Consider the following 24,701-nt stretch of genomic DNA (forward strand, 5'->3'; position numbering starts at 1 on the left):
TACATGGAGGTATTAATCAGGGTCCTGGCTAAATGGTGGTAACAGAGGCCCCGAGATACAGTGACGCAGATGAGGCAGAAGGTCCTTCTCCTCGGGGACAGTGCACAGAGAGGCAGGTGCCGGGTGGGCAGCCTGCGCTTCCTTGCAGTCGTTCCGGGACCCACGCTGCTTCTCTGAGTGCTCCACCAAGTTCTAAGAGCATTTCCTGTCCTCTGAGCTGTTCTTCTCAACGCCACTCAGGGCCACACATCTGATTCCGGCCCACAGGGGGAAGGAAACACCTGGAAGTCGCCTACATCACTTGCCATTCCACTGTCACGTTCTTGGTCACAGAGACATGCCTCACAGCAGAGGGGACCAGGAAAGGTCATCCCTAGGTGGGCAGCCTGCTGACCAATGAAAATCCTGCAGCTTCTGTTACAAACAGCAAGTGGGAAGAATGGATTTGGAGGGGAAATTAGCAACCCCTGCTTCTGTTTGCCCCTCTGGCTGCTGAGGTTCCCACGTGTACTCGCCTTCCCACACATGGAGAACGTTTTTCCCACCCCAAGAGGGACACAGAGCTTCATTCAGTGAATGCCTCAGGCCGAAACCCCGGGACTTCTGTGTGAGGTGGGCAGTCCTTCTCATTAGACGAGGGCACGCTGCTCCCCGTTAGAGACCTATGAAGGAAGAGACAAGTTCATCCATTCCCCACCTCCCAAACGCTGCATGGAAGCTGGAGTAGAAACCACCACATTGACTCCTGCTTGGAAAGGGAAGATGCGAAATGCCATCGTTAGTCCGTAACCGCAATAACACAGCTCCGCCAGCAGGGGCTGCGGAGGCCCCTTGGCTAACCTTTGGCTAACCTTTGGCAAACCTTTGGCAATGCTCTCCAGCATCCTCTCGGCCACCTTCCTGCAGGACTACTTCTGAACCGCTTCCTGGGGCTGCATAGCTCTAGAACGCTTTTTCTGCTCGTGTAGATCGGGGGTCTAGTGGTTTCTTTAAGGGTCGGAAAGTCACAGACTTTTCAGGCCGGCCATGTGACCATATATATACATCCCTCAGAAACTGAACAGCGTTCCGTTTGCTGCCAGTTGGCTCCAGGGGTAAGTACCTGCTGCCAGGGGTCTCTCGTGGGTCTGTTTTTAGGCCGGTGGACTGCAGATTAGTTCCTGGTGTCTGTTCTCGGCCCATTCATCTTTGCCTCATTTTATGGGCAACTCCCTGGAGATGGGACCCTCAGTCTCATTTTTACAAATGGTCTGACTCCAGTGTCTGGCCAAGAATAAACTTAACTAGAGAGGCCTCGAGAGAAATTCTTATCTCCTGTGTTTGGGGTACAGAAGCAATTGGCTTTTCTAGTCCCAATTGCTGATTAGAGTCTCAATTAATTTACATGGCAGGGCTCAGGGAGAATACACTCCCCTTGGGCTGTATTTCCTTCCACTTTGGCTTATGGACCTGCCAGTTCTGGCCTGTTTTCATCTTGCTCTTAGAGTAGCTCACTAAAAACCAGCAGGGAGCAATCAGCATCCTGTTTCCCAGGGCTGCCCCTAAAGCTCCACGTTCAGGTGACATAGGACCTGTCTTCAAAGTTACTGAAGTTTTAGTAAATGTTTTGCTACAGTGTAGCAGGGGCAGCCCTGCTGCCCAGCCTTAGAGTCTGCAATATCCATTTCGATACCACCTTCCCTTGCCAGCTGCTAAGCCGATGCCACAACATGGTTTTGACACTGCGGTAACTCATTTCTGGGTATCACTTTAGTTAGGCAAAGTTGCTTTAACAAAGACCTCCAAAGTGCAGTGAATCAAATAAGACAGAAGTACAGCTTTTTTTAGCATGATAGTCCCTAAAGGAGAGAAGCACTCCGGAATGGTAGGTGGCTGGCTCTGTTTTATTGGGTCATCCCGGGACCCCAGGCTTTGCCTTGTCTTCTGCCATGTTCTAGAGAAGTGTCTACATCCACACAGTAGAGACCTGCTTGTTAGCAAGTCCTATTTTGTGCAGGAAGGCACAAGACGCAGACATCCCAGGAACACATGGCTTCTGCTCATCTTCCATTGGCCACTTGTTAGTCACTAGCCACGCCTAGCAGCAAGGGAGTCTGGGAAATGTGGTCCTTAATGTGGTGGCCATGTGAGCAGCTAAAATTTGGAAGGTTCTGTTACTAAGGGAAGAAGAGAATGGCATACAATGAAGAGTCTTCACCCAGTTCCCACATCCATCCAATATCCCCCGGAATCACTGTCAGAGTCTTGTGTCTCTTTCTAGACTCTGTGTACGTGTCTATGCAAACACAGATTTAGATCCTCATTTCCCCCTTTTCATACAAAAAGTAGCAGGTGTACACGTTTTGTACCTTCCCCTTCCATTCAGTGGTGCATCTGGTAGGTCTTCTCATCTCTCCTGTCTTTGATGATGAGTTTCCTCATTGTTTCTTCCTGTTGTAAAGGTGCCCCATGTAAGAGAACGATGTTTTCTTTGTCAAGTCTTACATTGACAGACACTTGGTTCCGTTACAAATGATGCCGCACCGAGTACCCACTAACAGGTATCGTTTCACATGTGAGCAGAGCATGTGCATGTCAAATCCCCGAAATGAAATTGGTGGTCCGAAGGGTCTGTGTATTTGTAATGACAACAGACGTCCTCACATTGCTTTCCGTGCAGACTGTACCGTTTTGCATGCCCTGCAGTAGCTCAGGGACGTGCTGTTTCCCAAAGTTTTGGGGTTTGGGCATTTTGCTAGGTAAAACATGGTACGTGAGTAGTTTTAATTTTCATTTTTATTCTTATAAGGGAAGTTGAGTTTGAGCCATTTGTCTTTTCCGTGAACTGTTCCCAGCCTTTGCTATGTTTGTTTTTGGTTATTAGCCTTTTAACACCTAATTTCGAGCAAGTTCTTTGTATAATGGGGGCTTTGTTCGTTGTGATAGAAATTGGAAATATTTTTCCACTTTGGTCTTTATTGTGTGACATTACTTTTTTGCCATGCAGATTCTTTTCCTCATTGAATTCAGTCATCTTTTTCTGGCTTCTAGATTGTGAGTTATACCTAGACAGCTTTTCCAGCTTGTGGATTGCAGAGGGCTCAGGCCACGTGAGAGGAGAGACCTGCAGGGCAGAGCACGAGGAAAAGAGAGCAGCGTCAGGAGCGAGGCTGGGGTCTGGGCAGGGACCAGGCTTGCTCACAGCCCTGACGTCTATAGAAGTTGACCAGACTGTACTTCTGAAAACACCTGACCTCTGTTCTATATTCATTCTTATTTCTGCTGTCTCTGATATCACAAACTTATTTATTAGTATTTCTCCTACAACTCTTGGCTTCAATATCTTCTAGTGAGAGAGTCCTTTCTATAACTGTTTCTTAATAATTAGAAAATATTGGAGAGCTACTGTATGATATTAAAAAAACTTAGAAAATGGAAGACAGAAGGTTGTAAAATAAAAGGAATTAGGACACATCATGACATTTTTGGGCCTTGCTTAGGTCTCGATTCAAACAACTAACTGTAAAACAACATTTTGGGGATGGTGGGTATAATTTGAATGTAGACTGGGTATCAGTTTATATTAAGGTATTATTATTATTGTTAATGTTGTTAGGCATGGTGGTGATATTTTGCAAGTAGACTTTCTCCATCAGAGATGCGTCCCCAAGTATTTACAGGTGAAGTGTTATGGTGAGAGACTTGCTTTAAAATATTTCAGGAGAAGGAGTAGACTGGGAAGTAGGGCACAGATGTGACCCTGTTGATAAAACATTGGTTGCAGTTGAAGCTAAGTGATGAGTCGATAAAGGGTTAATTATTGTCTTCTTTCTACTCTCTGCACATAATTCAAAATTTCCATAACAAAATGCTTAAAAAGACTAAATACAAAATTAACATGTAGTGATCAAACTTTGAAAAATAAGACAAAAACTCAAAGAAACAAGAATATGATCCCACCAACCAGTCATATCTACTGTTAACATTTACATTCCTCTAGTCTTTTTCCTCTGTGTAAATATGCACACGGTAATTTTTTAGAAAATGCATCACTCATTGTTTAAATTTTCTAACTTGCTATGTTAGCCTTTCAGTATGTCATGAGGGACAGTCCTCAGTGTCATTTGGGTGGGCTCATAGCATGTCAGCACACAGGCGACCACAATTTATTTAACTACGTCACCCTTTGGGGGCTTCTAGGTAGTTTGTTACTTTTCACCACTGTAAAACAAGCACCCTGTAGGCAAATGATTGTTCATATCCACATACTGTCCTTTTGGCCCCATTCCTAGAAATGGCATCTTTGGGTCAAAGGCTTAATTAGCCTTTACAGTGTACAATTTAATACAAGTTGCAAGGGATCCTCCAGAAGGTGAGACCGTTTTGGATCCGCACCAGCCGTCCCCGGGAATGTGCGCTTTTCTGCACCTGCAAAGCCCGAAGACAGGCTGGGTCGCACGGAGGGTGGATGCACTGGAGCGGTGGTGCGTCATCCTTGCACGGGGCCACCTCTCATTCTTTCGCCGGGTGGCTTACTGCTGGGTGTGGCGGGGAAAGTTGCAATGGGTGTCTGCATGGCCACACAAGTGTGTTATCCGTGAAGGGACTCTGGGTTTAAGGAGACTGCCAGTAACTCTGGTCCCACCGGGGATCCTTGATGTGGCCCAGAAGCCATGGCCCAGATCAGTAGCCTAGGTTATGTCAGTTACAATGTCACGTTTCTTGGACATCTCCCAGAGATGCTCGGCCTGCGTCTCCACATGGTGGTGTCGTCATCCGTGCCTCCTTATGGGTAAGCTCACCAGGAAGGTCTCCTTTTGAGTCCTCTTTGACGCCCACTTTACCTTCGGGCACGCTCAGCGTTGCTTCAGTGTCTTTCGGTGTGTCTCCGTAGTACGGTTTGATGACCAGGCTTGTTTATTGCAGAATCCATAGTGTGTTTGAAGTTCCAGGCTTTCACACCACACTTGTTTAGCATTTATGCAGGAAATGCCGATTTGTATTGATGTGTGTGCTCCTAGTCCGCAGTTCACGTTCTTCCTGTTCCTGTTTGGCTCCGTCGGTCAGGGGTGGCTGTCAGGGGGCAGGGTCCCGCAGCAGGACGACAGGACTAGAGTCTACAGGACTCTAACTTAGAGCTTCCCTTTAGAACCTTGGTTCAAGGGGGAGGCCCTCCTGGCGTCTCTGGGCCAAACTGGAAGAAGAAGAGTTGTCTTGGGCCACAGACTAAATACACAAACACTAACACAAACTGATGAGTTAAAAAAAGTTGTATGTAAAATCATGATTCTGTGTTGGGCCACCTTCATAGCCATCCCGGGCCGCATGTAGCCCACGGGCTGTGGGTTGGACATCCCCGGTGGCACAGCATTTGACGTGGCCACACAGAAAAGACGGTCATTGGAGCAGCACGTCAACAACAAGCCTGGGAAATGACCAAGTCTCACATAAATTACCCTGAGGCAGCCCCCCCTTTGACGAAGAAAATGCATTATTAAAAATACCATGAAACGATTCTCACTGTTCTTTTTAGGGAAATTAGGTCCTAAGGAAAACATCCTTGAACTTAATCATCTTTGTGTTATTTTGTATGAATCAAAATTGCATTGATTTGACACACCCCCCGCCCCCCCCCGCCCTGAAAAGTACCTGAAATCTCCCATCTGCTCAGCTGGAGATACACACCTGAGTCACCGCGGATTCCCGTCCACACCCAAGCATTTTGTGAGAAGGAGAGAAAGGGCTGTAAGCGCCCTCTGCGGGGTCCTCACGCATCACAGCCTCCTTGCACAGAGCTGACGGGGGAGCCCTGAGTCAGGGAGCTGCTGATCAGGGAGAGCCTTATTTCAGGAATCGTTTGTGGAACACAGTTGGTGGTTTCTTTCTCTTTAAAGTGTAAGTTTGCCTGAAGGTCTGTCCCAGGGCTCGCCCAGAATCGTCCCCATTTACCTAGGCCCTGAGCCCTCCCAGCACCGAGGCTGGGCTCCGCAGGAGAGCTGGGAAGAAGGAACGTAGTTCTCTGGGAGACTGACGTGTCACGCACGGCACCAGCTGCTTTTTCTACCTGATCCCACTTACAGCTCAGAAAAATACCGAGGTGGCGCCGGCGTCCACTAAAATGTAGTGCAAGGAAAGAGAAAATAGTGGATTTTAAAATGATTAGCAAGTTGCCTGAGATCTCGCAGACGCGAAATGGCAGGCGTGGACTGGACCCGGGAGCTCTGAGTCACTCCGGAGGGGTGGCCAGCTGCCAGCTGGATGGTGACAATCTCCGATCGGAGTGGTTTGTGCCACCGTGGCAGTTTGGGGAGCTTGCCTGCATTAGTCAGTCTTCAATGGTCGGGCCCAGTTGCAAGCAGGGGCGCCGCCCCTTGCCCAATAAAGCTGGACCTCAGTTCTTTTTTGTTTCCACGTGATAGAAATTGCAGGGTGCCACGAAAATACAAATAGGCTAATAAAAAGGTTTAAGTGCCTGTTTGAATTCCTGCCAATGTTAGTGTCCCAGGGTTGCTGAAACTAAGTGCCGGGTGCTGGGTGACTTACAGCCACAGGAATGTGTTTCCCAGGGTCCGGTTTGCTGGTGATCTTGACCTCTGTGGCTTGTAGGTCATCCCTCCTGGCCCGTGCCTTCATCTTCTCATGACATCCTCCTCATGGGTGTCTCTGTGTGCCCAAATTTCCCTTTTAGAAATATCCCAGTCATATTGGTGTAAGACCCACCTAAACCAAGACCCTCTCTCCATATAAGGTCACAGTCTGAGGCCTCCAACATATTTGGGGGTGGGGAGGGGACGCTGTTCAACCCTTAACACCCCCATTAAACATAGGGCCAAATAATACTCACTGTGCTCCTACATTCGCCTGGAAGGCAGGGTTCTCCACTGTCCAAATGGTCAGGGGCCTCAGTGTAGTTTTCTTGGTTTGGGGGTCAGGGGTCAGGGCCGCCCACCGCCAAGGCCCTGCCACCCCAAGCAGGATGGGGGGTAGAAAGAGAAGAGATTCTGAGCGTTTTATTTGTAACTTGGTGCAGAAGTTCTGAGCCCTTAGTGACGTCCTACAATGATGGTTTCCTCTTCTTTGGGACACTGTGGGGCAAGCTTCCTCGTATTCCTTTATAACGACCAAGCCAGCCAGCATGAGTCGTAAACAAAGGGCAGCTTGAAGCAGGGAATCGGTGGTCTTCCAAGTCACCCCTCTCCTGGCCCACGGCCACGCTCTGGGAAGCCCACACGGCCGGGCCCCAGCCTACCCCGCTCACAGACAAAGGCATTAGTCACAGTCCGTGAATCCTGCCCGTTTCCCATGAGAAGGGGAATGAGTTAGACAGCGGTATCAGACCCCACGCTGGAGCTTTCCCCAAGGCTCTTGTGTAATTCCCGAGGAGGCATCCTGCGCAACCTCAAAAAGGGGGCCTTTTCAGTTTACCTAGGCCTTTGCCCCTACGTGGTGTAGTTGTCAGGGCCGGGCAGAGGGGCTGGCGAGTGGCCAAGCTGAGGCAGCCGCCTGTCTCACTGTGCACCTGTGTGTTTGCAGACACCAGCTGGAGACGCCGGGACATTACTCCCACCTGGCTGCCTTCTACGAGGACAAGAAGGGGGTGCTCCACGCTGGTCCCGGGGGAGGTGGCAGCCTGCCCCCCGTCTACTGGCTGCCGTCCATCCACCGGTACATGTACCCTGAGATGAAGGTGAGGTCTGCCGCCCCTTACATGCCCGGGGCTCGTGTCTGTGTACAGTAGCACTTAATTATTTTCTTAATTAATAAGGAATTATGTATTGGGCTCATGCCCAAAGTCTGCTTTTGATAGAATAAGTAGCATTGCTAACTTCAGCATTTGGGTTCTTTGAAAACATAAAGCAGGTTCTCTGAAACAATATGCTTTCTAGACTCTTCACCATCATGGTGCAAAACTGCACTCACAGGCAGTCCTGGTAGATTCCTGGGGGTCGAGGAGAGGCAGGTTTGATTCTGTTGATTCTTGCTTCAGATATTTTAAGGTCAGACATCTGAGCTAACAATAAAGCATTGTAACAGGCATGATATTTCTTAGTGACAGTATTTTGGATATTGCTTTATTGTGTATTTTTCCTGAAGTACTTTGCCTTTGTACCAGAATAAGTTTGTTTACAGTTAACAAAACACCTGGCCAAGTGTTAGGTGTTGGCAGGGAACAAAGATGACTGTGAGTTTGAAGCTCCTCCCCACCTTCCGTGTGGACACCTCAGCCTTTTGGTAGAGAAATTAGGTCCTGAGTTCAAGGGAGAAATCTGGGAAGGCCTCTTGGAAGAGGAGGCAGCCCCGGAAGTGTCTGGCAAGGCAGAAAGTGAGGGAGGCTAAGTCCAGACTGAGGGAAGGCATGGCCAGTGGTGCTCCCACATTAATGGTTTAAACCAGTGCCTATTTATTATCTTACAGTTTGGGTGCGTCAGGAATCAGGCATGGCTTAGCTGGGTCCTCAGCTTTGTGGTCTCTTGTGAGACCACAGCCAAGATGTCAGCCGGGGTAGGGGTCTCACCTGAAGACTCGACTGGGGGAGTGTATCCACTTTTGAGCTCACATAGCTGCTGGGAACTCCGAGTTCCTTGTGGGCAGGCAGTCGGACTGAGGGCCTCTGTACTGTGCTGATCTAGCTGACAGGCCCCCGCGCGTTTAGCGTGGAAAGCACGATGGTCGGAGTTGAAGTGTGGCAGGCCGCTCCTCCAACAGGCCCTGTGGGCCTTGCTCCCTGTGCATTACGCACAGAAGCCAGTCCTGATATATTTGGGGCCCTAACCTGGGGCTGTTTGCTCGCCATTGTATTCCTCCCAGTGCTCAGTAACGTCTGTGCATTGAATGTCCTCGGTGAGGTGTCCTGTCACTTCACAGGCACATGTATTTCTGATGCTTAAGAAGTTACGTCCAGTCCTGCGTCCTTGGCACCACTCTCTCCTGAGGGAAGTAGTTAACCATCCTTGAACTGGAACTCCAGCATCAGGGGAGCATTTGAGTTGTAGAAATCTGGTTTCAGGGTGAGGCTTTGAAAGAGGAAAACACCATTCTATGTGGAAGTAACCATCCCTGCGTCTTTTTGGTTGTACTCTGGGGGTTTTATTTCCAGGTTTGCACGTGCCTGTATTGAGTATTTTCCCCAATGATGCTCAGACGAGCTGTCCCCCCCACCACCCCGCCTCCCTTTTGCTGTTTTTCAGATCACACACCCAGCCGGCTGCATGTCTCAGTTCATCAAGTTCTTCGGAGAGCAGATCCTCATCCTCTGGAAGTTCGCCTTACTTCGAAAGCGCATTTTGATATTTTCTCCCCCTCCTGTGGGTGTCGTGTGCTACAGAGGTAAGGAGAGGCTGGTGTCCGGGGCTCTTCCTGGGTCCCCAGGGCAGAAGCTGCTTGTGTCTTTCCTTCGTTGACCGAGTTCAGAAGAGCTGGGGGCTTTATCAAGGGGGTCACGGATTTCAAGCCTGGGAGTGACGTGGGCTGTGGTGACGATGCAGATGGGCTGGGTGACTTACCCGTAGTCTGGTGACAGATTAGGGTCTGAGCTTCTGCAGAGAAGGTGGATTCTAGATGTCCTCATGTTTAAGGGATGAACTTGACAATGAATGGGGTGTGGTTGGGTTCTGGGATTCTGACAGGTGTGAGGTTGTGATGCAAGACCAGTCTAGGATGACAAGGATGGTGGGGCCACCAGACGGGGACCAGGGTGGTGTAGGAGGTGTGAGAGCTAGCCTTGGACTTGGTGAGCGTGGGCTGCCGGTGAGGCCGTCTGGCACTATCCACGGGGCACTGGTGCCACTGGGTCAGCCTCCCAGGGGAACAGATGGGCTGTGAAGAAGTTGACAGGTCCTCATACTGCACTGGTGACCCCGGGGTGGATGGCGTCCTGTGGGGACAGTGAGTGGGCAGAGGCATGTCCGGGTTTATGGTGCAGGCACAGGATGGGAACTGTAAAGGTGGCAGACAGAGGGGACTGAGGTGGAATGTCAGGAGGCAGGAACGGGAAGGTGGAAGGGTTATGGTGGGCGAGGGTGTGGACAAGGTCAGCAGTGCCGCGTCCAAAGCCAGCCCAGCTGCGCTGAGGGCTGAGACCCATCCGCTGGGTTTGGTAGGGCATCACTGGAGCGGCCTTGAGATCAGGTTCTGCCATGGCACCTAAAAGTGCCCCCTGCCCACCATATCCTCAGAAAGCAGGACCCTGGCTCCTCCAGTACCAGGACGGCACAAGGCCAGGCCCTCATTAGCAACCGAGGAGGCTGGCTGCTCCGAGGTGGCCAGCCGGCTTTGCAGGAGGAGGAGGGGCCTGGAGGGACGGACTCCCTCCGTCACTGTCTCCACCTTGCAGTGTACTGCTGCTGCTGCCTGGCCAACGTCTCGCTGCCTGGCATCGGGGGCACCATCCCCGAGTCCAAGCCTTTCTTCTACGTGAACGTGGCTGACATCGAGAGCCTGGAGGTGGAGGTGTCCTACGTGGCCTGTAAGCACGCCCCCCCAACCTCCCACCCCCAGGTCCCTACCCAGAGGACGGCCTCCCAGCTCCCCAAGGGCCCTTCTGCTCACGGGCTTCGGGCTCCCCGGCTCCTGGTTTCCCTGGTGGGCCCAGCTGGTGCCTTCCGTGACAGCCTCGGGGTCCCACCTCCTGACCGCGGGTCCCACAGGCACCACAGAGAAGATTTTCGAGGAGAAGCGAGACCTGTACGACGTCTACGTGGACAACCAGAACGTGAAGACGCACCACGACCACCTGCAGCCCCTGCTGAAGATCAACAGTGCTGACCGGGAGAAGTACCGGAGGCTCAATGAGCAGAGGTAGCTGGCCAGGGCCGGTGGCATGTGCGGGCACGGCCAGCGCACACTCTGACCGACGTCCCCCAGGTGGGACCTCTGAGCCAGGGCCTCGGTCAAACCCGTGCCACCTACCCCTTCCCTCACTGCTCACTCCTGGCAGTGGGCTTGCCACCTGGGCGACAGGCAGTGCGGAGGCCACGCCCCCTGCCCCCTGAAGTCTCTGGACAGGGCAGCAGACCCACGGGGGGACTCCTTTCTGGTGGACATCCGAAGGCCGAGCCCTGAGCGTCTGGTGTGGGCGCCACAGCACTGAACGCTCACTCGTGCTTCCCCTTGTGTGATTCCCTGCATTTGGTTTCCTGTGAAATGAGCAGCCTCATTTTCATCCCTGCTGGACGGGCACTTTGGAAGGGTTGTCCCTTGCCTCAGGGGGCACAGGGCCAGAACCAGCCCTGGGCCCATGGAGTTTTGACTCCCAGCCCTGTATTTTCCAGTCCCTCCTCGCCCTGCCTTTGGACGGGGTCAGGTGGGGGTGCTCCTCGGGGTCACTCTCCCTCCCAGGAGGGGGTGGCCTGTGCAGACACCTGCGTGATGACCTGGCGAGGAGGGCCCTCGCAGCTCGCACAGTCTGACGGGGACTCCCCACGACAGGCAGACGCTGCTGTACTCCCAGGAGGTGGAGGAGGACTACAGCCCGTGTGAAGAGGACCTCTTTGTGCTGTAAGTTGCCTGGGCTGGGCCATGGGGCCTCCCCGAGGGACCCTTAGCGCCAGCGCTGTAGGCCTGGATCCGTCCCGGGTCCCGCCGCAGGCCAAGGGGTCCTTTATTGCTGCTGTAGTGCGAGAACTGCCTGCACTTGCAGAGCATTTGTGCGGCTGTGTTGAGCCAAACTGACAACAATTGCTGGGGAACAAACTCTCATGTGCTCCAGAGAGTGGCCGTTTGCAGCTTATTTTATCCATCAGAATCCACAAAAAGAAGGTTGCATGAAATCCAACTGGTGGCAGACTAAGGAGGCGGGACAAAGCAAAGCAGGGAAGTCTCTGGGATTGGATACAAGGCAAATGGAGAAGCACATACTTCTTTTTCATTGGTGGGTACGGGGTAGCTAGTAATGAACGCATAGAGCACACAGAGATGGGAGACCAAGACGACAGTGAGGGGGGCTCTGTGGTTGGCGCTCTGGTGCTGGTAGCCGTGCCTTCGAAGGGTCTGGAAGAGGAGTTACTCTGATGTTTCAAAGGCAGGTTATCCTGGCTGTGTGGGGACAGTGGGTAGAGCCCTCTTAAAGACTGGCCTTTGCTCAGGGACCCACACACGTGGGGTGTGACTACCAGCCATGACCTGCCCAGTTAGGTGATGGGAGCTTTTGCGAGGTTCCTTTTGCTCACTGAGCTTGGCAGGCCCACCAGGGGCCCCTCCAAGGCACCAGGTTTATCCTCAGTCCCTCCTGTGTTCACACTGCACAGGGCACTTAGAGCTGGGCCCCATGCCGCCAGCCCCAGAACCCGAGATGCCGTCAGCAGGGGACGCAGAACAGTGAAGAAAAGCAGCAGGGGAAGGTCATTCAGGGAAAACAAGGGTCCTGGGGTTTGTCCACGGCACGGAAGCTCTGTCTGTGGCTCAGGACTCAGGGACTCCTCATCCACGGCTCCCTTTGAATAGAGCAGTCCTCTGCACTGAGTATTATGGGATAATCTGAAAACTCAGCTCTTGCACCTACTGGAATCTCTCCCTGGGACCTGTTGGTGGTCAAGGCAGGAGCCCGGCCTTCATCCCTTAGTCCATTGGTTTCATTTATAAGCATCTGATGACACAGCACTCAGTGATGAGGACAGAACTGCAGTGGCTTCCTGTTTGGGCTTCCCGTCCGTGTCCTGGGAGGGGGGTTGGGAGCAGCGCTTGCGGTTAGCACCCTCTCTGGCTTTGGTGTTGAAAGCTTACTGTTGATCTTTCTACAAAGTGCATTACTGGGCTTCTAAGACAGTGTGCTTTCCGATGCACACTTAGAAAGCCATTCAGACATAGTGTCTGAGAATTGAGCAAAGAGCCAGTGGTCTCCTCCAGGTTTGACACCCTCCCCTGTACCTGAAGTTCCTGGGTGTCCAGAGCTTCCAGGGCGCGGGTCACCTTTGCAGAGCCCCAGAGCCCTGTGGGACACAGCAGGAAAGTCTTGATGTTTAACCCTTTCCTGAACATGGCTCGCCCACTCACATAGTGCCAGCAGTTGGTGACATTGAGGTCATGCTCTGTGCATAAGTAAAAAAAAATAATCCAAGCAAACCACCCAAGGATGGTGGTGAGCCAGGGCAGCGTTGGGACCTGCAGCTCCCGCCCCTGCTCCTGGGAGCTCCACCTCTGGAGCGTGGACGTCAGTGTCAGCGTCTAGTCCGAGGTGGCTCAGGGGCCACTCGGGTGCCCTTCAGTTCCTTGCTCAGAGGTTTTGCTAATTACACCCTGATTGATGCCAGTGGATTCTTTGCGAATCTTAATAGCATTTTAATAACCCTTCCATTTAACTTTGATCCTGTTTTCTTTAAAAAAAAAAAGATTTCTGGATTTTGGAGCCAGTTCAAGGCACACTGAACAGAAAACAGCGTCGCGTGGTCCCCATGTGCGGGCCGTGTGGCGAGCTTTTGTTTTTCTCACCCTCCCTCCCTATCTCCCTCTTGAATGCAGGTTTTTCCTGGAGCAAAACAACCGGATATTCCAGACTTTGCTGGAGGTGTCCGCCAGTCAGGACAAAACGCTGACCGCCGAGCATGCCCGGGGCATGGGCCTGGACCCCCAGGGGGACCGCAGCTTCCTCATGGACCTGCTGGAGGCCTACGGCATCGACGTCATGCTGGTCATCGACAACCCCTGCTGCCCCTAGGAGGGGCAGGCTGGACGGGTGAGCCGCTCTCACACGGGACTCAGCCCAGGCCCGGACGGCTCGTTTTTTATTAAGTGGACACAAAGGAGTCTTGTTTATACTTCCCATCAGATGTACTTTAGGCGGTCTCTGTTCTTCCCGTGCCCTGGAGAGGTAGGAGGCTGCCGGGGTTTCGTGTCCTACGATGTGGGAACTGACCGTGTCCCACGGAGTCTGCCTGGCTGGGCCTCCGGTGTTCTCATCGACGTGTATTCTCTCACCTCCCTGTGAGTGACCTGAGAGGTGGCGAAGGCCCTGTGTCACCAGGAGTGGCTGAGCTCTGCAGACACTGGGGCGGGCAGTCCAGGAAGCCTGTGTGGTCTGCATCCCCTGACGTATTCAAGAATGGGACCACTGTCTTCCCAGAGTGGCTCCAATGGTGGGAGCTAGACCGTGACCTTTAGAGGTTTTTGTCAGTTCTGGGAGTCCCATTCTGGGATCAGATCCATCTTCCTGTTTATTGGGACACGTCTGTGTCTTCTTGTGAGGAGAGACCCCAAAGTGGGACAAGGGGATGTTCCTGACACCAAGTACGAGCTTCCCTAAGGACAGGATGACAGGGAGAGGCTGCTTATCAGTCAGCTGACGACTGAAATTGTAGCATGAAGCCTCGAGACTTGCCTCAAAGTTGATGGCGGCCGCTCAGCGTAATGTCCCTCTTTCTCAGAGACCCCGCCTCCTGGGAAGGGTCAGCAGGTTGCTGAGGGCCAGAGCAAACTCGTTTTCCAGATGAGTCTCCATTAAGGGCTAACCATCCTCTTGACATCCTTTGGGTGTTTCTGAAGAGTGGCATTGGCTGCCACCGAAGATAGAGGAATCAGGGTGCGGGGTAGAGGAGATGTCTCTCCAGCCGGACGAGCCCCCGGGAGGCGTCACTAGCAGAGCCCCGGGACCAGAGCCCAGTCGCCGGACGCCGTAATTTAGCAAGGCGCTCTGAGCACGCTGACGAGGCCGTGCACCAGCTCGGTGCCCGTACAAACTTCCCCTTGGCAGAGAGGACATTCCCTGAGCTAAGGAATTGGGCCAGAGACCTAGCAGATTTGCCAGAGAGCCACTAGGACAGTGCCTTCACCCAGGAAGTGGTTGGGAACCCCCCCAACGACAGGGACGAGTGTCCGCTTTCCTCTAAAAGGTGGTGGCCCGGCCACCTTCCCGCAGGCCCTGCCTCTTCCCTTTGGCTGGGCGTTCGCTGGAGGTCAGCGTAGGTGAGGCAGCGCACAGGAAGCCAGCTCCTGGGAGTAGAGTCTTGGGGCCATAATTTAGGATTTGGACTTGGGGTGCTAGGTTGTAGGTGGCAGATAACGCCTTCCCCTGTACCCTTCCCGCCCAGCAGTCCCCGGAGTATCTGTCTGCCCATGTCTGAGCTCGCTCCCTCCAGGCTGCCGGGCACAGCACACAGGGGTAACTTTCAGACAGGCCGGTCACGTGTCTCATCTCAAGACTAGCTTTTTAGGGCTTATTGTTTTACTCAGAACTACTTTCACTATAGCTCCGTAACGCAGAATTCAGGACTACAGAAATTCACGTGTGGAACTGCAGAGAGACGTGGATTCGCTACGTCTGGGCACTGAAGTGTACGGTGCACCGCCCATCCGTTTCTGTCCCCTGCCGGGTGGGCATAGTGTCCTGTCAGTAACACACCCATTTACAAAAGAAGATCTGTGTGTCGAGGCTGAAGCTTCACTGAGCTTTGCCTTGAAAAGCACGCTTCTCCTCTTGCCTCTCAGAGCGGCCTTCCTAAGGGGCCGCGTCCCGGCTGCTGTTCGAGGGGTCCAAGAGGTTGGAGGGTTTCTGATGTGCCTGGGGGTGGGTGGTCAGAGCAGGGTAGGGGTGAAAGGTTGGGTCAGGTTCTCTCGGAGGACGCAGGCCGATCCTCTTGCCATGGAATCGGGGAATCTGGTGGAAAAATTCTCTTTTTTAGTGCTTTTGCTGCGGTCTGTCTGCATGAGGACACTTGGCTTCTGTGGTTTTGTGACTAAGCTTGGAAGTGCTACAGTACAGGCAGTGGGGCGAAAACGAGCTTTCTGTGGTTCCCTTTGAACCCTGGGCTTCTGAACCCCACACTGGTGCAGGCAGGTGTCTGTCTGGAATGTCCTCACACGTGTACAGAGGGCTGGGGTCTGGGTGCCCTGCTGGGGAACACACCTCCAAGGCAGAATGCATGTGACCCCACCCTGTGCTCCGTCCCTGCACTGCGGCTTCCTCGCGAGGCCAGGAATCCAGGGCGGCGTCCCCTCTGCCTGGCTGCCCAGACTGCTTGGTGGTTCTGAAGTGACCTTTGTCCAGGTTTGTCCACTCCTGAGTACTTCTTGCCTTGACTGAGATACAGAGGTCACCTTGGAAGGCTGCCTTTGTACCTGACGCTGCCATTCCCCTGCCTTCTCCCCGGTGCCTCAGGTGGGCAGCCCAGCCCAGCATCATCGGCCGCCAGTCTTCTAGAAGGGGAAGAGGTGTGCCAGGCAGGAGTCCCTGTGCGGTGACAGCAGAAGCTGGCGGCCACGTGGATGTGGTTTCCTGTCACTGTTGAAATGCTTCCTGAGAAACCATCCACTGTGGTTAGGAAGGTGCTGGTGAGCGTCCTTTGAGGTCTTGCCTTCTGGTCTGTAAGCTCTGAAGGGCCAGGGACCATGACTGTGAGCACTGCCCTTCTGGACGGGGTTGGAAACCTCCCATGGGGTGCGGTCCCTTGGCTGAGGGGTGTTGCTGGAGCACACGGCCCCCCTCGGCTGCTGGGCGTCCCTGGGGAATTTCAGCCTGCTCTAGTGCCCCGGCCGGGGCCATGTGCCCACCTGGGAACACTGCCCACCTGACCCCTGGGCCGCCCTCTCATCCTGAGACCACGCTGGAAGAAGGTCCGGTGGCAGGAGCCCTTGTGAAACCTGGAATCCAGCCTTGGGCGTTACTGACGGTAGAGTGGGTTTTTCTGAGTTTGCCGGCTTGGCAGATGGCAGCATTCAGCCTTTGTGACAATGTCTGCGGGTCTTCTAGCTTGGAACTCTTTCTTTGGAAGGAGTCCGAAATGGCAGGGCTTCTCTCCCGCTGTTTCGAAGGAGTGGGCCAAGTCCTGGGTTGGGGGTTAGCGTTGGCTTTCACGGAGCACAGAGCTCTGCTGAGGCAGTTCTGTGCCTGCGAGGGCGGCACAGCTGGGGCCCCTGCGTGCTCTGGGAACCAGGAGGCATGTGCCTCCACGCCCATCACCCATTGCAGCACCTCTTCCTCCATTTGGCCGGGGAGGGGGCACGGGACTCACCGATGTATTGGTGGAAATCATTTAGCACAGGAATTTGCATCTGTAACTTAACCTTGTTTTTGTCCACGTGAGTGAAGATGGGAAACTGAACTGTAGCCCCGGGTGCAGATAATTCCAAATACCACCTGGGAAGATTTATTTATCAGTGTGACAACCTGTGATTTTTTTAGCTAGAAGATAAAGATCAATTAAATCCTAGCCAGACGGCTGCTTTTCCTCCCAGTGGCAATGAGGACGAACTGGCTATTTGTCCTGATGCACTGAAAGCCCTTCAAACACAATAAAAAAAAATTGAGACTATTCACCTTTCCACCGAGGCCTTTTGGGAAGCTTTTGCAAAGGGCAGTAAATAATTCACCTTTTAACGGTAGTACAGGAGCACTCCGGATAGAGGCCGAGACCTCAGGGACCTTTTAGTTTTCTTTTTCTGATGAAACCGCGTGGCCCAGGGAACAGATTGAGATGCTTTCTCCAGTCCTGGTACAGCTCATCCTGGCAGAGGGAAAGGAGGGAGGTGAAACCAGGAGACAGCGTTCTGACTGACCGTGAACTTGCCTTAGCGTGCCAACGGTTCTAAAGGAGCAAGACAGTTCACCTGTGGGCCAGCAAGCACGCCCAGCTGTATCTTCCTGTGAGGTCCCTCCCTGGTGGGCTGCAAATCCAAGGAAAGTCCAGGCCGCGGCTTTCCCCCTCCCCTTCTCTGCTCAGTGACCTGGGGCCTGGGGTGGGTGAGGACCCTGGGGCCAGAGGACAGGAACAGCCTTTTCTGATTCAGGTAGGGGGAGACAAGGAGGCACAGGCTCCTTTTACTCCCAAGTCAGGACTTTTAATATTCCATTTGTGTTACTAATATACCTCCGTTCCCAGGAGCTGTTGGAGCGCAGAGCGGCATGGGAAAAGGCTAACTGTGAATTCGGTTCATGTTTTTCTTATAAGAAATGGAAGCTTATTTTTGTATCATTATTATTACTGTGTGATGAAATGAGTATGCAGATCTTGAAATGGAAAGAAATTTCCCAGCTGTAGTTTTAGGAGAAATGGGCAGTTTTGGAATTTGGAAGCAACTGAGACCCCCATAGAAGTTTTATAACTTAAATGTTCTGGAGAGTGAACAAAGACTGTGAAATGGCAATAGCACTCTTTTGGAGATGAACTTGACCCTCCTAGGAGAGGACGACGTAGAGCCCCCAACCTTAGGTGAGACTCTCGCACAACAGCGGGCGGGTTGAGACGTAGCTTTGTGACTGGCACTTTGATTCATTTTTGGAAAAAGCAGGCAGCTGGACGAAGCTGCACGTTCAGAAAAGAAATCAGAAAATTCTACTGCTCATGAATAGATGAATAATGATGGAGAAGTTAAGCTCTCTTTCCTGTCTTTAGTTTATTCCAGAAGCTCGGCAGGGCCTGGCCTTCCAGAGGTAATAGGAACTCAATTCAGAAGACGACTTGACCCCTGTAGGAGGAGGTTGGGGGACCACCCGTGCTGTGGGATGCGCATGGAGACTAAGGATGCACTTCTTTGTTTCCTGAGGACCCTTGGGAGACGCAGGGGGTGGGGTATTTTTGTAAATTGGCCAGAGACCCAAAGAATGGAAACTAGGCAGAGGGCAGTGACTTAGCTGATGGCGAATTTTCTTCACAGGATAGTGAAAACGTCCTCTGGGCGAATGAAGCAAAGATAAAAGCATTAAAAACTTTGGCAGGGAGAGTTCCGGTCCAGCGAGCCCAAGGAAAGCCACAGGGACAGCAGGTGCAGGTTCTGGGCCTTTGGACAGACAGGGTAGGAGGTGACATTAGGGGGACAGAGTACAGAACAAAATTAACTTTCTTATTCACCCCAAGCTGGCTGGTTACACTTTTTGGAGGTCTGGGGAACTAAGCCTTTTCTGAAAAGAAACAGTGTCAGCTTTGGGGAAAAGGGTTTTCCTCTATTTCCAAGTTAGAAAAAAGCGTCACGTCCCGGTCGCCTTAGATGTCACGACGCCTGTGTTTTGATTAATGCCCCGGTGTTGGAGTTCGAGCAATAAGCGAAACGGAATCTATTTTTGTTTCCAGCCCTTACCTCACATTATGACATCGGTGTCGGTTGTGATAAATTGTGCCCTCAGTGCTAGTGCTTACAGGTGTGGTAGTCTTGCTCTGTGTTCAGCGGTGGTAACTCTAAAGGCCTCAAGCTGGGGTCGCCCTGAACTTCGGGGTAAACGTTTCCTGCAGCGATTCTGTCCCGTGGCACAAACACCATCTGTGTTCGTCATATCTGTGTATACCCGAAACCAAGTTGTGTGCAGAGGGGGCGGATATAACTATATTTACAGACAACACTTTTTACGATTAAAATTCACATTTTAACACGAACCCGTGTGCTGCGGTCCTTCCCCTGGTCCAGGAAATGAGGTTTGTAGTAGGAAGGAGTGGCGGAGCAGGGCCCGCAGGCCGCACGCCGCCCGCCGCCCTCGCCCCTGGGCGGGAGGACGGAACTGGGAGCTGCTGGCGTCCGTCCGCCTGTCCTCCGGGCAGAGGCCGAGGTCTGGACAGACGCGCTCCAGGAAGTGGGAACCGGTGCCGGGAACACCTGTGCCACCCTCCGTCCCATCAGACGACCTCCAGAGAAGGACCCCGCAGGGACGGAAGCCCTTTCGATTCACGTCTCTTCCCACCAAAGGTTACTTTAAGACGATCTGTATTTTATCCGTGTGTGACTGACATATGCAGAGCGCGGCAGAGGTAACGCCTGCGTGAGTGTGGTTTTAATTCGAACATTCACCTAAAATGTCATGTGGCGTGCTTGAGTGTGATATGGTTATGTTATAGAATTACATGCTTATGATTCTGTAATAAGAGGTTTTGTAATAGACGGTTTAAAAAGGGGGGAGGGTGTTACTATATACTGTGTATCGGGTATATATAGACACTGAAGCTTCATTTTACTTTTAACCTTATTTTCAGGCAGCAAATTGTTGAGGTGGCTGCGGTGTGTTCCACGTCAGGCTCCTCCTCTCTGGGCCACGTGACCACGGTGGTGCCACCCGCTTCTCAGGGGCCTTAGAACAGGGGGAAGCAGCTGCTTGTGTAAAAGCACCAGACACACAGTAATTATAACCGTGCATGCAAATCGGCCACAGGTTACGCAAAAGACTCTATCAAGCTGTAGTGCATGGAAAGCATCTATATTTGTAATGGAAACAATATCAGCTTGAGAGTGAAGTTCGCAGGATGGAAGGTTAGCCGTCAGCAGGAGGCGGAGCCCCGGGTTCGCCCCGCCCCCGCCCCGTGCTGGAAAGGGCCTTCACTAGCACACAAGTGACGTGCAAGGGCAGCGCAGTCAGTGATAGTAGGCCAACCACATTCTCACAGGACATAGTCTGAATCAGGAGAACAACTTGAACCCGGGCATATATAGGTTCAGAGTGAATGAAAGTACTAATCTAGACTAAGTAGCCTTCCCCGATCTCGATGTAAGGATTTGAATCACACACGCGTGTGCGGGCACCCCATCAAGGCTACCGATTCTGGGCTGGTTGGCCGTTACAGTTTGTTCTATCTAGCATCAGGACATGCTAAATTCTCTGGGCTCACGTGGAGACTTTTCCCAGCTGCAGCGTCTCCCCGCCTCTCCGTGGGCAGTGTGGAGTGGGTGATCCTCCCGCTGCCTGCTTGGACCTGCCTGGACCTGCCTGCTCCTTTTTTGGCAGCAGCGTGGCCTCTAATGCTGCTGCGAAGACAACACAGGTAAGCCTGGTCCTCGTGCAGCTCACGAGTGGCCTTTCCATAGCTGCTCTGAGACCCCGTAAGCAGCAGTCCCCACCCTGCAAGCAGCTCGTGGGTGCAGGCTCACCTACTGCCCTAGCGCTGACCGGCCGGAGCTGAGCCCCAGGCTAAGACCTGCGAGTCCCCTCACACCGTCCCTGCCTCTTTACAAAACAAAGGCATCTGCCCCGTGGTCCATCGGACTGCGCTGCTCACCCCTCTAGTGCTGGAAACCCCAGGGACCCCAAACTGAGGAACTTGCGCGGGTGGGGTTAAAAGTGAACCCTGACAGAGACTGGCAGGTCAGGTGGTTCCTGGCTTTCAACAACCTAAGGGAAGGTGTAATCAAGCTGTTGAAGGGTCATCATTCATAATTTTTATATCACTGATTTTTGACATATAACTCCAAAGGAATTCAAAGAGCTACAGACATTGTTGTAAGAGAATTCTTTGTCTCATCTAGTCCTGTGCTTACATCTATGAAAATAGGACAAGGAATATAGAGTCTACTTCATCTTAGCTACAACATTCATGCGCTCTTGCATAAATGAACTAATGGGGATAAAGAACATTCTAATACATAAATTATCGAAATCTTGTGATTATTGATATACAATTGATGAAACTAGTATCATAATGTCCCACAGTTAGTGAAGAACTACGAAGTTTTGGGCATGAAAACAGACTGAACCATGGTGGCATTCTCTTTGCTGAGGGAGGTATGGAACCATACAAGGAGGAAAAATGTAAAATACTAAAGAACTTGTTTATTTTTGGTATGGCAGATGCCAAACTGCTGTGTATTTAAGTTACACTGAATATGTTTAAAAGAGTGAAATGAGTTTTTATTTCAAAATATCAATATTTACAGGACAGCAGGACGTGCATGCTCTGCCAGCTCGAACCTCCCGTCACAGACTTTAGAGGTCAGGTTCGGAGCGAGCCAGGTCGCGCGGTTTCCAGAAGACGCCCAGGAAGCCCTGTCTCGCGCCCCCCCCAGCAGTCGCCTGGGGGGCGCGGCTGCTCTGCAGGAAGGACGAAGATTGCTGGGCTCCTCCTGGACTGAGTCATTTAGGTTCAGGTTGGCCCCCAAGTCCCTCCGTTCTCAACAGGCACCCTGGACAGTTCGACACGCAAACCAACGTTTAAGAACCATTGCTGAAAACAAACTAGGATTTTACAGTACTTCAGCCATGGCCGAAGAGGGAGACTCCTCACCCACACTTTTGTTTGGAATGAGGCTCAAACGGAAACAAGCTGAGTAAGAATCAGAGCTCACCGAGCAGCGGCACCCATGGGGAAGCCAGGACACGGTGGCAGGAAGTCCTCAGGGGCCACGCGTCAGACGGATGCAGGAGCGAGGCTAGGATCCTGCTTGCCCCAGCGGTTGCTTTAGCCCTTCCCCATCTGCTGAGTGTGAGAACGTCCTTGAACTAGCCGGAGGAGGAGAGAGCAACTGCCTCACAGAGGTCAGAGCATGCGCTAATGGGAAGCAGGTGCCCTGTGCGGACGGGTGAGGTGTCTGCTCCCTGGGGTCCCACGGTGGCCTCGGGCTCGCCTCCCCGGGCGCTCACTGAGCTGAGTGTGGCGTCAGCTGCTCTCGCCTCCTGGGGTCCCAGAAGAACTGCAGCTTCCGGGGCAGCAGCTTCACCTCCACGGGCACTGCCTCGTACTCCTCGCTGTCGATGCCGAAGGAGCCCCCCGTGCCCTGTGGGGGAGACAGTGCTCAGAGCGCTGCATGCACACCAGGTCGTCCTCTCAGGGGCCCGAGTCTCTGTTCTTTTAAGTCACAGATTCACTGCTACTTCTGCAAACACCCCATCCAGGAAAGATACAGCAATGATGAAAAAGATTTCATCATTTCTCTGGCCTCTTATCTCCTACAAGACGGGTACTTGATAAGGTCATAATTTTCAAATATATATTAAAAGACAGGGGTCCTGCCACATCTTTAAGGAAGGAATTCATAAACATGACAAGTCCTTCTTTCCCCAGTCCTGCTCAAGGAGAAAGACCACACATCCATCCTCGTAAGAAAGCCAGGATGGCCACTTTCTAAGGTTCTTTGCGGTCTACATGCAGGTAGAGCAACCACCACTGTGGAGTCTATAAAACTGGGCTGGAACTTGTGCCTTTAATGCAACACGTCTATGTTGAGATTGGTGCCACCCCTGTGGGGGCACCGCAGTCCTTCCTGCATACGGTGACACAGTGGCCATGAGTGTGCAGAGGTGACCTGGAGTAACTTTGTTCCTGAGGTATTGCTAATAGAATAACTAACCTTTAACTTTTCCCACTGATATAGGTTCTTGTAGGCTTGGCATTTCACGGCACAGAAAAATTTAGCACCATTCTGAAAAACTGCTTCCAGAACAAGTGTGAAGGTAGAATCCACTGTTAACATTTGAGAATTTTCTGTGTGATAGTATAGTAACTCCGCATAATTTACATCTGGGGCCGGGGGAGCTCAGGAGACCCAAAGCTCATTTTAGAGAGCCTTGTCTTCTCTCGGGTCTGCCTCTTCTGACCCAGAGGCTGGCAGTCTGCTCAGCATGTCCGAGGGGCCTAAAGGAGGGTCTGTTACTCGAGAGGAAGGGGGCGCACAGAAAGGAAGGAACCACGAAAGACCCGGAGCTGCGGGAGGGCCTCGCCTGCTTACCTCGGGCAGGAGCAGGGCACACTGGCTGGCTTGGAAACACTCGGTGCCCTCAGCGCGCAGCTTGGGGTCTCGCACCTTTTTGCTTCTGTGAGCAGAAGAAAAAGCACGTTTGGAAACGAGGCTGCAAGAATGTGGCAAGTTCTGTTTTTGAGAAGGTTAAGCAGACGGCTCCCGATCCACTGAACACCATGGTGTCCTGTGAGTAATTTTTCCCATGAGGACTCCTGCTCAGGAGTGGACGCGTGCTGGAGCGAGGAGGCCGCCTTGCTGGCGAGAGCTGTGCCTAGAGTGGAGACCGCCTGATTTTAAATCGTCCACACAGACCCAATTCTTGGACTATTAAAGACCCCAAATTTAACAGAATTGAATTAAGTCCTTTAGGAGAAGTACTAAGCTTTTGTTATCTGGTGGTACTTGGGCATGAGTCAGCTCTTGAAGGAGAAACTTTTGATTCCAGTTTAAGGCAGAGGTTTCTTTTTCATGCGTGAAGCCCCAGTTTCCCACTAGGCTCCCTGCCGAGTCTCCACGGTAACCGCCTGCTTGGCCAGCTCCTGCTCACCCTCACTAAGTGGCACTGGAGGGAAACTAGGCGAGTAACTCTCCACACACAGCCGCCCTTCACTGCTGGGCGTGGGAAGTACAGAAAGGGCCAAAGCTAAGGGAGAAAGGGTTGGGGAGAAGGGCGGCTTCATCCAAGCAGGTTAATCCATTCTCTGTCACTGACTGACAACAGTAATTCTTCATCAGTGAAACTTCATCCGTTTTCTAAAGCAACTTCTCAATGGGTATTCAGATACCCAGAGAAGACAGACATTACCTGATTTCACTTCTTGCAGAGACCAAAGGGGACCGTGTTATTGCTGCCAATGCTCGCAATAACGAGGAACATGATGACTTCACTTATTCACCACGATCAATTTTCTACTTTTGGATGTCAGAATTACAGAGGAGATGGGGTAGAGCGGCCCCTACTGGTCAGACTCTGTTAAGACAGTGAGAGGCTTCTGCTCGCTGTACCGAGGAAGGGACGTATTTCCCCTCCCACTTTCTGCAGATACAGCAAATAAACCAATGGATGCAGGAGCAGCTATTCAGCCTCTGAAGAATCTGTACCCAGCAAACACACCACAAACAAATGACAGTGTAGTGAGGGTTCTGGCGCAGACAATGAGGTTGCCATGGAGACCCGCCTCCCCAGCAGAGATGTTTAACCCCATAGTGGGCGCAAGGGGGAGCTCTGAGCCAGAGCACAGAATGCAGGGAGCAGACTACCAGTTGGCATGGTAACGGGTCCATGAGGCTTTGAAGGCTGAGGGAGGGCCTAGAGCATTCTTAACCAATAAAACTCTGGCCAAGGGAGGGCTGAACAAATCAGA

The 24,701-nt window shown here is 52.3% G+C and overlaps 2 protein-coding genes across 4 annotated transcripts in view; one reads left to right on the forward strand and one right to left on the reverse strand.

Annotated features, from left to right (window-relative positions):
• Nucleotides 1-24,701, forward strand: part of DENND11 (DENN domain containing 11) — a 41,322-nt gene that overhangs the window by 15,630 nt on the left and 991 nt on the right. The window contains exons 4-9 of one of the 2 annotated variants that reach the window (XR_005066945.1): nucleotides 7,513-7,666; nucleotides 9,168-9,306; nucleotides 10,313-10,444; nucleotides 10,626-10,776; nucleotides 11,407-11,475; nucleotides 13,435-14,048. Coding sequence is in view for 1 of the 2 variants with exons in the window: in XM_037049054.1 (XP_036904949.1) it covers nucleotides 7,513-7,666; nucleotides 9,168-9,306; nucleotides 10,313-10,444; nucleotides 10,626-10,776; nucleotides 11,407-11,475; nucleotides 13,435-13,630 (841 nt within the window). In the remaining variant the exon portion in view is untranslated. Of the gene's footprint in view, nucleotides 1-7,512; nucleotides 7,667-9,167; nucleotides 9,307-10,312; nucleotides 10,445-10,625; nucleotides 10,777-11,406; nucleotides 11,476-13,434; nucleotides 19,275-24,701 lie in introns of those variants that run through there. The other variant, XM_037049054.1, reaches the window with a different exon arrangement.
• AGK (acylglycerol kinase) overlaps nucleotides 21,414-24,701 on the reverse strand; it is a 75,329-nt gene continuing 72,041 nt past the window's right edge. For both annotated transcript variants that reach the window (XM_037049056.1, XM_037049055.1), the window contains 2 exons: nucleotides 23,326-23,410; nucleotides 21,414-22,374 (listed from right to left, as the gene is read on the reverse strand). In XM_037049056.1, coding sequence (XP_036904951.1) covers nucleotides 22,237-22,374; nucleotides 23,326-23,410 — 223 coding nt within the window. In that variant the 3' untranslated portion in view covers nucleotides 21,414-22,236. The remainder of the gene's footprint in view (nucleotides 22,375-23,325; nucleotides 23,411-24,701) is intronic.

This window comes from Sturnira hondurensis, unplaced genomic scaffold (genome assembly GCF_014824575.4).
Source record: "Sturnira hondurensis isolate 20B ecotype Veracruz unplaced genomic scaffold, ASM1482457v3 Scaffold0006437, whole genome shotgun sequence".
Lineage (NCBI taxonomy): Eukaryota > Metazoa > Chordata > Mammalia > Chiroptera > Phyllostomidae > Sturnira > Sturnira hondurensis.